Raw genomic sequence first — 12,187 nt, 5'->3', positions numbered from 1 at the left:
TCCTGATTATACCTTACACGGTATCACCTCCCAGCTTATTTATGTGAAGAAATGACTCTAGTAATAACATTCATACATGCTATTCCCATCAGTGCTGGCCATCTGTCTATATAGCACAGAGAACCATGTGCATTGCACGTCAGCAGATAAATGGATACATACAGCAGCAGTACAGTATACTGCTGGACGAGTTTCCAGTAACGTGTCGGCTCCACATACATTAGCAGCCGCACCTGCCAGTAAAGAGGGGAAAAAAGGGAACTACATCCCCCATGATGCAAATCGCCTGTGCCTGTCACTAGCAGCATCCTGCACAATGCACAGACAGCAGAGCTGAGACAGCGCTGCCAGGGAGGAGTCCTGAGCCCACCAGGAGCCCCTGGCACTGCCTAGACCGCTGCAGGCTGCCTTCCCCTCCTTCTGCCCTGCCTGACTATCCGGGGATCCCCTGCTCGCCATGCGGCTGCTTTCTATTCTCTGCAGCATCGTGCAGTGCTGCTGCTGGGAGCCGTGAGGAGAGAAGGAGCTGTCTGCCACTGCTGCTCTGTGTCCAGGACTGAGGAGGAACAGCTTGCCCTGTGTGTCCGGGGCTGAGGAGGACCTACTGCGACCTGCTGTTGTCCTGCATGTCCAGGACTTAGGAGGACCTGCTGCTGCCCCTTGTGCCTAGCGCTGAGGAGGACCTACTGCTGCCTTGTGTGTCCAGGGCTGAGGAGGACCTGCTGCTGCCTTGTGTGTCCAGGACTGAGGAGGACCTGCTGCTGCCCTGTGTGTCCAGGGCTGAGGAGGATCTGCTGCTGCCCTGTGTGTCCAGGGCTGAGGAGGATCTGCTGCTGCCCTGTGTGTCCAGGGCTGAGGAAGATCTGCTTCGACCTGCTGCTGTCCTGCATGTCCAGGGCTGAGGAAGATCTGCTTCGACCTGCTGCTGTCCTGCATGTCCAGGGCTGAGGAAGATCTGCTTCGACCTGCTGCTGCCCTGCATGTCCAGGGCTGAGGAAGATCTGCTGCGACCTGCTGCTGTCCTGCATGTCCAGGGCTGAGGAGGACCTGCTGCTTGGTGCCCAGGACGAAGGAGGACCTGCTGCTTTTCTGTGTATCCAGGGCTAGGACCTGCTGCTGGGTGTCCAGGGCTGAGGAAGACCTGCTTCTGTCCTGTGTGTCCCAAGGCTGAGGAGGACCTACTGCTGCCTTGTGTGTCTGGGGCTGAAGAGGACCTGCTGCTGCCCTGTGTGTCCAGTGCTGGGGAGGACCTGCTGCTTTCCTGTGTGTCCTGTGTTGAAGAGGACCTGGTGCTGCCCTGTGTATCCTGGGCACAGGAGGACCTGCTGCTGCCCTGTGTCCTGAGCTGAGGAGGACCTGCTGCTGATGATCTCCCCTTTCCTTACCCACAGCCCAGCCAGCACATAGACTAGCACCCACATTTTCTGCCAGGATCCCAGCCTGTTCCACAGACTCCCACGCTGCCCCCTTCCCACACTCTTCTGCATGCTGATTTTGGTGGGAAGTATGGACAATTCAGCATGAGACGAGGATGATGCCAGCAAAGAGAGGTCCGGAGAGCAGATTCCCCCTGCACTATCTGGTATGGCACAATAAATACAGGGAGCTGGAGAAGGAGCTGCCAGAGAGACAGGTGGGTCCAGCACAAATGGTTTTTTTCCTTGGGTCCCTGGGTGTGGGTGCACTGCCCACCTTGTCTTGGCACTGGAGGATTGCTGCTGGGCATGGGTGGCTCAGAGATTATACCGTCACATCATGAAAATGGGCAAGACGTGTGCTGGCATATGACAGGTGGCATGTAGGATAACCCATAGCATTCATCTATTGCATGGAGAATTCTACTCAGCTCATCTCAGTGCATGGGATGCTCAGGCTGAAAGTGAAGCCAGTCATATCTATCTATCCATCCATCCATCCATCCATCCATCCAATTATCTATCCATCTATCTCTATTAGACACACGTAATGTACAGGGATTGATCTTAGCAGAAGTAGGTGTTTTTTAATTATTTCCATTATATCAGCACATACATTAGATGTACCGTATGTAATGTGTAGATATGAACTGCAGGTGTTTAGAGACTTTGTATCTCATATCTACATCATTTCACGCAGAGATAAGCAAGCATCTGAAAATACAAGTAGGGATAAGGAAATAAAAGTGGATGTTGCCTTTGCATCATGTTTAGATGGAGCATGAAATGACAAGCAGTACACACACCTATACTGAGTGCCATGCATTGCTTGCTTTATATCGATCAGCATGTGTTTATTTCTTTATATTGCGTAATGCGTACCATGAGATACCCAGAGATACTGCAGTAAATTTAAGAGTTATATATCTATATAAGGAGTTATTGACAATATAGGCGGTTGGAAAAGGATGTATGAAGGAAGGGCACAGCAGGTGATGTGTCTGTAAAATGGTTACATAGAGGAATTATATGTCTACACACCCGAAAATCTTTACATCTTCTAGGATGTGCTATAATATAAATATATATATATTTTTTTTAACACACACACATATATATATATATATATATATATATATATATATATATATATATATATCCTGTAACATTATATATATATATATATATATATATATATATATATATATATACACACATATAAAAAACACACACGCACACACACAATTATGTCATTCTGTTATGCTGCTTTCACACTAGGCCCGTTCACAATAGGATCCCACCGTAACCACGATAAAAGTCGCATCACACCTTCTTAATACAATGCAACGTGTACAGTGCAGCATACAGTCCATAGACTTATACTTGCACCGCACCCGGAACTTTACACATTGATAGTGCGCGTTGTTTTGTTAAGTCACGTTGGGCCGTAAACTGACCAGTGTGAAAGGCCCCATTGAAATATAATTGCATCGCATTTCAATGCGATTATATTGTCCTTGCACCACGATGCAATGTACATAGGGCTTGATTCACTAAACCGTGATAACTCAAATATCACACCTTATCAAAGATAGCACACCTTATCAAAGATATCACACCTTATTAGAGTAGCTTAGCGAGCGCTACAAACTTATGCCTGCTAATTGGCAATGGCACTCGTCCTGCCCTAAGCCCCTGCGGGTTCATAGCGCTCGCTATGCTACTCTGATAAGGCATGTTAACTTTGATAAGGTGTGATATCTTTGATAAGGTGTGATATCTCTGATAAGGTGTGATATATTCGCTAAGGTGTGATATCTTTGATAAGGTGTGATATTTGAGTTATCACGGTTTAATGAATCAAGCCCATAGTGTGAAAGAAGCCTATCTCATATAGTTATTTGAGCCAGATGTATGTCTTTCAATCCACAGCCAATTTTAGGCATTCACATATGAACACATGCAACCTTTGTTCTTTTATATTTCACAGGAAATCATGTTTTGGTTGAGCGTAGGAAGCACAGACCAGTTGGGGATGTTTTTTTATGGTAGTACAGTGACAGTTAAGGTCCCATTGTAACACCTGGTGAACTTCTGACCACAGGTGTATGAGTAAGATGGCTTTGGGAAAAAAACAGGGCAGGCATATTTCTGTATCACGAGGAAGATTGTTGCATAGTTGCCACCACTATTGCCAGCATCACATATTCTATTGCGGGGGTGCTCATTGGGTAGATCATGATCTACTGGTAGATCTCAAGGGACTTCTGGGTAGATCCCATACTGCCTGTCTGAGTGATGTGCATGTGCTGCAGATGGGGTTTGCATCTGTAGGTAGATTCTACCAGGTAGATCATTTTCAATTTTTGAAGTAGCTCGCAAACTGAAAAAGTGTGGACACCTCTGGAAATAAGCTTGCTATTTATTTATTTATTATTTATTTATTGTATTTATAAAGTGCCAACATATTACGCAGCGCTGGACATTAGTTTAGGTTACAGACAATATTTAGGGGTGACATACAGCAAAATGACAATACAGGAATACAAGAAAGACCAGATCATGCAGCACAGTATGAGTACCAGGTAATGCTTAGTCAGTCACTGGAGGGGGGCATGGAGATTAGGCAAGTTAGGTTCACTCAGATGCATAGCATGGGTTCACAGTAATGGAGGTGCATGATCAGGTAGGACACAAAAGGAGAAGGACCCTGCCCAAAGGCTTACAATCTCGAGGGAGAGGTAAGGACATGAAAGGTAGGGGACCAGAGTTCAGCTGTGGGTTTAGAGCACTTGTGAGGGGTAGTAGGCCAGAGTGAAAAGGTGAGAGGTAGGGAGTTCCATAGTGTTGGAGCAGCTCTTGAGAAGTCCTGCTATGTATGTGGAGAACTAATCATTCAACCAAGTGCAGTATGATGTCATTTAAAAAATAAATTCTGACGGAAACTGCATAGATAAGTTCTGATCAAAATGGTGGGAAACTCAATCGTTAAGCTCGTGTTGAAAATATTTATCTAATTTTTTATTGTATCTTCATAAAATAGTTCATAACTTCATAAAATAACCAGTTACCAACAGACTGCCCCTTCAGATGAATTCTCCTAATGATGAAATTAAAATCTTGGTTCTTTACCGTTAGCCGGGCGCATCCACTATGTGGCGATAAAACTCCACCAGAGTTACATCTTTCCCTACTATCCTTGGCGGCCTGGAGGGGGAATAGTAATTAACGCCACCTGGTGGTTGCGCCTGGCTAACGGAATATTATGTATGGCAATCCTTTAAGCTGATCATTAACATGATTGATTTGCATGGCAGCTTTGATCCAATCTGCCAGCAATCTGTTGCAACTTAGAAGCATGGTTGACTGGTAAACTGGTTATTGACTGAAAATATGATCGGAAATGGGTGGGGTTAAAGCACAGCTGAAGCGGGAGGGATAGGGAGTCTGACATATTTACAGTATTTCCATTTAAACAATGAAAATTGTCTGGCTGTCCTGCTGATCCTCTGCCTCTAATACTTTTAGCCATAGACCCTGAACAAGCATGCAAATCAGGTGTTTCTGACTTAAGCCTGACTGGATTAGCCACATGCTAGTTTTGGGCAGGGCTGTGGAGTCGGAGTCGTGGAGTCGGAGTCGTGGAGTCGGGCAATTTTGGGTGCCTGGAGTCGGAGTCGGGAAAAAATGCACCGACTCCGACTCCTAATGAATTTGTAACTGTAATTAAAATAGAAAATATGATAAAATGTTCTATTTCTCAGATAATAGTCATTAAAAATAATGTATATATACAGTATATATACAGTAATAGCTGTGCTTAGTCCACAAAAATGAAATAAACCAATCAAAATTAGTTACTTGTGCTGCTTCAATAAAGCAGTCCCCGTATTTTTAAGGTCAGATATACATATCTGATTGTAACTGTATATATGATGTGTACACAGGAATCTCTTATATATACTAAATAACATCTATGCTGTAAGAATAAAGCCTGATGTGTAGCTGTGTCACTAATAGAGATGGTCAATGAGATGGAAATAATTTTGCACTGATGCTGATTTATGCAAATGTATGCACTCCCTTTTCTGATGAAATCAAATAATTTGATATGTTGTTAAAATTTGGTTTGGTGACTACAAATTAAAGGGTACCTGAGACGGATGAAAAGTAAAGTTTTATACATACCTGGGGCTTCCTCCAGCCCCCTTCAGGCTAATCAGTCCCTCGCTGTCCTCCTCCACCACCCGGATCTTCTGCTATGAGTCCTGGTAATTCAGCCAGTCAGCGCTGTCCGTCCGCATGCCGCTCCCACAGCCAGGAACATTCTGCACCTGCGCAATAGTGCTGTGCAGGTGTAGTACGCTCCCGGCGCCGGAGTGTGTGCATGCGCAGTACGCCCGACTGACTCAAGTACTTGGACTCATAGCAGAAGATCCAGGTGGTGGAGGAGGACGAGGGACTGATTATCCTGAAGGCGGCTGGAGGAAGCCCCAGGTATGTATAAAACTGTAATTTCATCTGTCTCAAGTTTACTTTGTTACACAGTAGTACTATACTCTACATATGCACTCCCCACAGAGCTGCAGGGAATCCACTGAGAATGCTGTGCACATTGAACACAGAGGTGTTGTCTGTCACCCATAAACCTTGTTCAGATTGTGCATGAAGAATGTGTAATAGAGGAAGAATCTCCTCATTCCCCTGCAGAGTACCTGCACATCATTCTTACATGTACCCACACTTACATTGCCTAGGGCCTGATAGATGTTCTTTGTTCCGGTCTGTACCTATTACAAGTACTCTTACCAAGGACTAGTTTTAGTCTAAAGGGAATAAATATGGCAGCCTCCACATCCTTCTCACTTCAGTTGTCTTGTAAAATTCCTAAGCGTTGGCAGTTAAGAAACGAATTTCATGTTACATACTTTTAATCAACAAAATTGTAATATGCAAATTAGAGGAGTCGGAGTCGAGGAGTCGGAGTCGGTGGAATCCTAAACTGAGGAGTCGGAGTCGGTGGATTTTTGGACCGACTCCACAGCCCTGGTTTTGGGTGTGTGATTCAGACACTACTGCTACCAATGAGATCAGTGTGATGCCAGGCAACTGGTCTTGTTTAAAAGGAAATAAATATGGGAGCCTCCATATCCCTCTCACTTTAGGTTTCCTTTAGGGCTGGTTTCCACTTGGAGCTGCGACCATTTCCGATTCCGCCATGGCTCCTGTTCTGCCGCGCGCCTGAATGACTAAGATGCGCCTTGCGTGGCTGTAGGTATTCGGGTGCATGCAGCAAAAATCTGCAGCATGCCGTCCAGATTCGCAGTGCAGTGTGATCTAGAAGGCAGGCTGCAGATTCCCGCCAAATTCGGCACTGGTAGAAATAAGCCCTTAATGTCCACCTATCATTGTAGGGCATTTAGCAGTACTGTTCGAGTAGTGCATCTAGATCAGCAATCTTCTATAAGAAGAAGGGCAAAAGGAGATTATGGGGCTGCAAGCCACAACCGCTTGCACGGCGGAGGTGTAGGTGCCTCCTGTATAGGTAGCCAGTACAGTTGCCTTCAGTATAGGTTAGATAGATGCCCCAAGTATAGGTTAGATAGGTAGGTTCCCCCACTATAGGTTAGACAGGTAGGTTCCCCCAGTATAGGTTATATAGGTAGGTGCCAGCAGTATAGGTTAGATAGGTGCCTGCAGTATAGGTTAGATAGGTAGGTGCCTTGAATATAGGTTAGATAGGTGCCCCCATATAGGTTAGATAGGTAGGTGCCCGCAGTATAGGTTAGATAGGTATGTTCCCCCATATAGGTTAGATAGGTAGGTGCCCACAGTATAGGTTAGATAGGTAGGTTTCCCCGGTATAGGTTAGATAGGTAGGTGCCTTCAGTATAGGTTAGATAGATAGATGTCTGCAGTATAGATTAGATATGTAGGCTCCCCCAGTATAGGTTAGATAGGTAGGTTCCTCCAGTAGAGGTTAGATAGGTATGTGCCTGCAGGATAGGTTAGATGGGTAGGTGCCCCGCAGCGGTGGGAGGAGCAGGCATAATAGTTACAACTCACCTTCCACTGCCAATCCCCCGCAACCTCTATCTCCTTCCTCTCCCGGCGTCTGTCACATTGGTAACAGTGCCCCCTGTGATGACTTGCAGTCACGTCATCACAGGGAGGTGCTGTTACCAACGTGATGGATGCCTGTTAGAGAGGAAGGAGATGGAGGCTGCGGCGTATCGACGGCGGAAGGTGAGTTGTAACTACTATGCTCGCTCAACCCCCCCGATGCGCCTCCCCCCTTCCCTGCCTCTCAATCACGCCAGGGGCAGGCCCCCTACTGACCACGGGCCCTCGGTCCATGCCCGAGTGCCCTAATGGTCAGACCGCCCCTGAACAGAGCAAAGTGGGACATCTAATTTCCTATCAAGGAGTGAAAAATTGCTTGCCAGATTAGGCCAATACCAGCCAATCCACGTCTGGCTTTGAATGGATCCACGCCTATTTGTCACACTATGTCATGAGGTTGCCTTTGTAGTATATGATGGGGATGCCAGCATGTGCAGGACTTTAGGTAGGAAACACTCTTGTAAGTGTGATATTGCGCCTGTTTTCTGTTTTCCCTTCGTACTGAAATTGCATTTTCCATGCATATTATTTTTTAATTTTTTGTTTTGCTGCAAAATAAAATAGAATTATTGTGTACAATATGCGGAACAAAAACAGGAATCTGTCCAATTTCATACTGCGGAGAAAAATGCAATAACGAAACACAGAATAACGCAAAAAACATCCTGATTTTTTCGAGGGGTCCATTGACTTTAAATACATGTGTGGCAGTGTGCCTTTTTTCCGCATTTAAGAAAAATGTGCGCGATATGGGCAACTGTATTTTCTGCTGAAAGGATACCTAAAGCAGTAGGATCAGCCATGCTATGCCAGGGAAAAAAACACATATATAAGTAGATAAATACTTGATCTACTTACATAACACATGTATTATACTGTCCACGTTTTGATTTCAGTGAATGTTATATAGTAAATGACGAGAATTCTGTTCCTGGTGGGGGCCATGTCTTTTGCCCACAGTTAGGGCTAACTCGTGATGACATTTCTGCCCTTTACTTTTTTTCTTATCTCCTCCAATCGCTGAGTCGCCTCAGCCTTGCTTGTAAACACAAGTGAGTAGGGGATTAGGTTTCAGATAAGCAGCTGGCAGGGAAATAAAGGGAAGAGGAGGAATAGATTATAGATAAAAAGAACCCCCAGCATGCAATTCTTTGGCACTACTGCTAAAGGGCCAGTGCTCCTTAAGTATGTGATAACTCCAAATCATAACAGCAGAAAAAGTTTTGAAAGTTTTGAATGCAGGATTAGCATCTTTATCACTTAATACACTCAGACCAGTTGCTGTTGAAATTTTATTTTTATGGTGACGATACCGCTTTAAGTGGCGTCTGATGAGATAAAAGATGTATGTACAGTCCCAATCCTACATATGGCACTTCAACCTGTGTTCCTTTTTAACTTTTTTTTATCGGTGTTTGGTTAAGAATCTAGTCAGACTGTAAAGCAACTGATAACTAATTAAGGGCTATGTGGCTGATAAAACATACACCTGAGTGCAGGAAAGAGACAAGTGCAATAGTTCAAGATTTTTCTCAGCTATAATTCCTGAGCAAAGCCAGACTGAATGCTCAGTCGGGGATTTTATCATGGCTGATAACAAGCAGGCTGAGCAGTGAGGAATGAAACAGAGAGCACGGTAGGTGTTTTCTCTCATGTTCCCACTGATATATATGGTGAAATACATGAAGGTGCTTCATCTCTGGTTCACTTTAAGGCTAATTAGCCCAGGTCTTGTAAGGTCTTTTGCCTGGGATATATGTGGGTTCAGGTCAGATGATGCCTTTTTTTCAAACTAAGCATGTAACTAATGTGTTTCACAGTGTAAACTACTTCATCAGTTCAGTAAATGTGCCAATTAGAGTAAAGTAGTGTAGGAACTGGGCGTCTGGCACCCAAGCAGTCCTACACTACTCTAATTGGCACATTTACTGACCTGATGAAGCAGTTACTCTGCGAAACTCGTTGTCCTAAGTGCAGAATAAAAGTTTAAAGTTTTCCTAATACTCATATTGTGAACTTCCTTTTTGCTTTTTAAGCACCTCCAGTCATCTTACAGTTCTTTTATTTGGAAGGATGATTCATATTCTAATGTTATAATTGCAACTGTTCTTAAAGCAAGGCTTGCTCTAGTATAATACATACAGTTTACATTAAATGAGTGCTGGGCTCGGTTCATACTGCAGTATGTGAAATGCAGACTCCATCTGGAGTGGATGTGTTCTGTAGAATAAACTCTATGGCTCTGCACTGGGAGATTATTGTGCAGGTTGGGTATTTGCATTCTAATCACATTCAGATTTCAGGAGCAGATTCAACGGACCCACATAGACTATCAAAGTACAAAAGTGAACGAATCCTAACATCCATTGAGACCATTGTTTTTACGCAGGTTACAATTCGGCCAAACAGATAAAACATGTCAGTTTTGCATTGTAGTGTGAAGAAGCCTTAAAGCACACCTGAAATGAGAGGGATATGGAGGCTGCCATACTTTTTCCTTTTAAACAATGTAAATTGCCTGGCTGTCCTGCTGATCCTCTGTCCCTAATACCTTCAGCCATAGACCGTGAATAAGTGTAATGCAGACACTACTGATGCATGAAATATCAGCTGGATGGATGCCAGGCAATTGGTATTGATTAAAAGGAAATAAACACATGGATGAAAGAATAAAATGCTTACCTTTTATCTGCCTGATTGATTGTGTCTGGGTTGCCAATAAGCATTGCCTCCATGCTGAATATATTAAATCACAGGGATAATGCATATTTTCTTACTGTGACCCCCCACAGGTAGATTGTGTTATACAGTTAAAGGGAATTTTAAGCAAAAATGTTAGTGCCCAGTTACATACCTGGGGCTTCTCTAGCCCCCTGAAGTCTTCCTGGTCCCTCGCCGTCATCCCCCCATGTTGCGTGGTCCTCCTCTATCTGTGCGCATGAGCAATAAATAAACATTGCTACTGAGCATGCGCAGTACACTCCTGGTCAAGGAGGCGCGCGGCCGGGGCCACTCAGGTGCAATGGCCATGGACTCACCGAGCTGTGCAGCTTACAGAGGAGGGCGCTGTGGCAACGGAGCGGCGTAGAATGACAATGAGAAACCAGAAATACTTCAGAGGAAGGGAAGGAGTCCCAGGTAAGTAACTGTGCACCAACATTTTCACTTAAAGGGAACCAGAGATGAACGTTTCACACAAAATAAACAGATCAGTCGATAGCTTGTAAAGAATAAATGCTCTACCTGATAATTTCGCCGCTCTGGTGTGCCTTTTTTATTGTTTTTTATCCATTATTGCTCCAGGAAAAATCAAATATGGCCGCCAGCTCATATCCCTTCTGCTTCCGGGTTATGAGTTGTTCTGGATGTGCTGTCTAGGCTATATGAGAAAGGCTGCAGCCTTTCATCTGTGTGCTTTCATTTTGGTATGATGTGCAGCTTCCTGTAGGAAGTCTCTCTCATAAGAAATGAAACTGCAGTCATCATCAGTATCTATACAGACAGAGTGCACACAGAGCACACAGATCATATTGCCACACGTGTCTGTTTCAGAGATTCTCTCTCAGCAGGAGCAGCCCCTCCCATGTCATCACAGCTCTCAGTATGCAAAGCAGGAAATCTGAGCCAGGAGGTGGCAGGCTTGGGCTTGAAAAGACTCCACAGAAGAGTGACTCAGCTATAATGATTCCAGGTCAAACCTAGATTGAGCCAGTCGGGGATTCTTTTCACAGCTGATAATAGACTCATTAAGCAGAGAAGAATGAAACTAAAAGCAGGGTAGGTGTTTACTGTCATGTTCCGACTGATAAATGTAATAAAATACATGAGGGTGCTTCGTCTCTGGTTCTCTTTAATATTCCTTTTAAGCTAGATACTCCCATTAGAATAGTTCAGCTATTGTTGAAAACAAAGTGCATGACCAGAGAGAAGTCACAAAACGCTTGCTGGATCTGTTCTGACGATTACCGTTGTTCACTATAGTGTATATAATGATTGTTAGACAATCATTATGCACACTATACAATCGTCCGTCATAGAAGGTTCAAACCACAGAAGATACTTTAGGAAAACAGATGAATTTGCACAGGATCAACGACCCTCATTACTTCCGTGTGTGCTAATGAACGTTATTGTTGGTGTTGGTGAGTGTTCCATGATCAACCAAGAACATCTGACATCTCTCCCGTCTGCACACACATTATTCTAGGTTTTTCAACAAGCCAGTCATTGCATTTTATATGAAGTCATTTATTTTGAAGATTGGACATTGAATCTGTGATTAATCTTTAACCGCTGAAAATGTCACATGAGTGTACGAATCAAAAAGTAAAGCCACAGGGCCTGCATGGGCTTGCCAAAATACTTATACCTTAAGATGTATAAGTAATTAAAAAAATACAAGCTTTACATAATTAAAGCTTAAGTGATTTATTAAAAATGAGTGTATGTGTGACGAGAGGTTTATAGATTCCTATAGGAGTGAAGAGAAGTATGCAAATGGTAAATACGTATGTGAGCGTAAAAAGTAGTCTTGATCACCCTGCATATTACTGGCTCACTGGGCTCACCATACGAAATAATACCTACTATTACAGTTTTGAAGTAGAATTGTCACTGCATTGGCTTCTACTGCTTCTGCTCAGTACTTT

The 12,187-nt window shown here is 44.0% G+C and overlaps 1 protein-coding gene across 4 annotated transcripts in view; it reads left to right on the top strand.

The window, feature by feature from the left end:
* The first annotated feature begins 277 nt into the window (after positions 1-277).
* ANKRD13B (ankyrin repeat domain 13B) overlaps positions 278-12,187 on the top strand; it is a 295,564-nt gene continuing 283,654 nt past the window's right edge. The window contains exon 1 of one of the 4 annotated variants that reach the window (XM_068270335.1): positions 278-1,633. In XM_068270335.1, the coding sequence (XP_068126436.1) occupies positions 1,532-1,633 (102 nt within the window). In that variant the 5' untranslated portion in view covers positions 278-1,531. The remainder of the gene's footprint in view (positions 1,634-12,187) is intronic. The other 3 variants (XM_068270337.1, XM_068270336.1, XM_068270338.1) reach the window with 3 other exon arrangements.

The sequence above is a fragment of the Hyperolius riggenbachi genome, chromosome 2 (genome assembly GCF_040937935.1).
Source record: "Hyperolius riggenbachi isolate aHypRig1 chromosome 2, aHypRig1.pri, whole genome shotgun sequence".
In the NCBI taxonomy this organism is placed as follows: domain Eukaryota; kingdom Metazoa; phylum Chordata; class Amphibia; order Anura; family Hyperoliidae; genus Hyperolius; species Hyperolius riggenbachi.
Note: the sequence above shows the minus strand (reverse complement) of the source record. Positions and strands in the feature narration are given on the sequence as shown.